Genomic DNA, 203 nt, shown 5'->3' on the forward strand with positions numbered 1-203 from the left:
GCTCACTTGGAGCTGGTGTACTTGGTGACGGCCTTGGTGCCCTCGGACACGGCGTGCTTGGCCAGCTCCCCGGGCAGCAGCAGGCGCACGGCCGTCTGGATCTCCCGCGACGTGATGGTCGAGCGCTTGTTGTAATGCGCCAGGCGGGACGCCTCGCCCGCGATGCGCTCGAAGATGTCGTTGACGAACGAGTTCATGATGCC

General features: G+C 65.5%; 1 protein-coding gene across 1 annotated transcript; it reads right to left on the bottom strand.

The window, feature by feature from the left end:
* Positions 1–2: 2 nt before the first annotated feature.
* Positions 3–197, bottom strand: LOC145719315 (histone H2B 1/2-like). The gene has a single exon (XM_081810811.1). It carries the CDS (start codon positions 195–197, stop codon positions 3–5), a length of 195 nt encoding a protein of 64 aa, XP_081666937.1.
* Between the last annotated feature and the right edge of the window lie 6 nt (positions 198–203).

The sequence above is a fragment of the Leptonychotes weddellii genome, unplaced genomic scaffold (genome assembly GCF_054177405.1).
Source record: "Leptonychotes weddellii isolate Sample4059 unplaced genomic scaffold, ASM5417740v2 HiC_scaffold_379534, whole genome shotgun sequence".
Taxonomy (NCBI): Eukaryota; Metazoa; Chordata; class Mammalia; order Carnivora; family Phocidae; genus Leptonychotes; species Leptonychotes weddellii.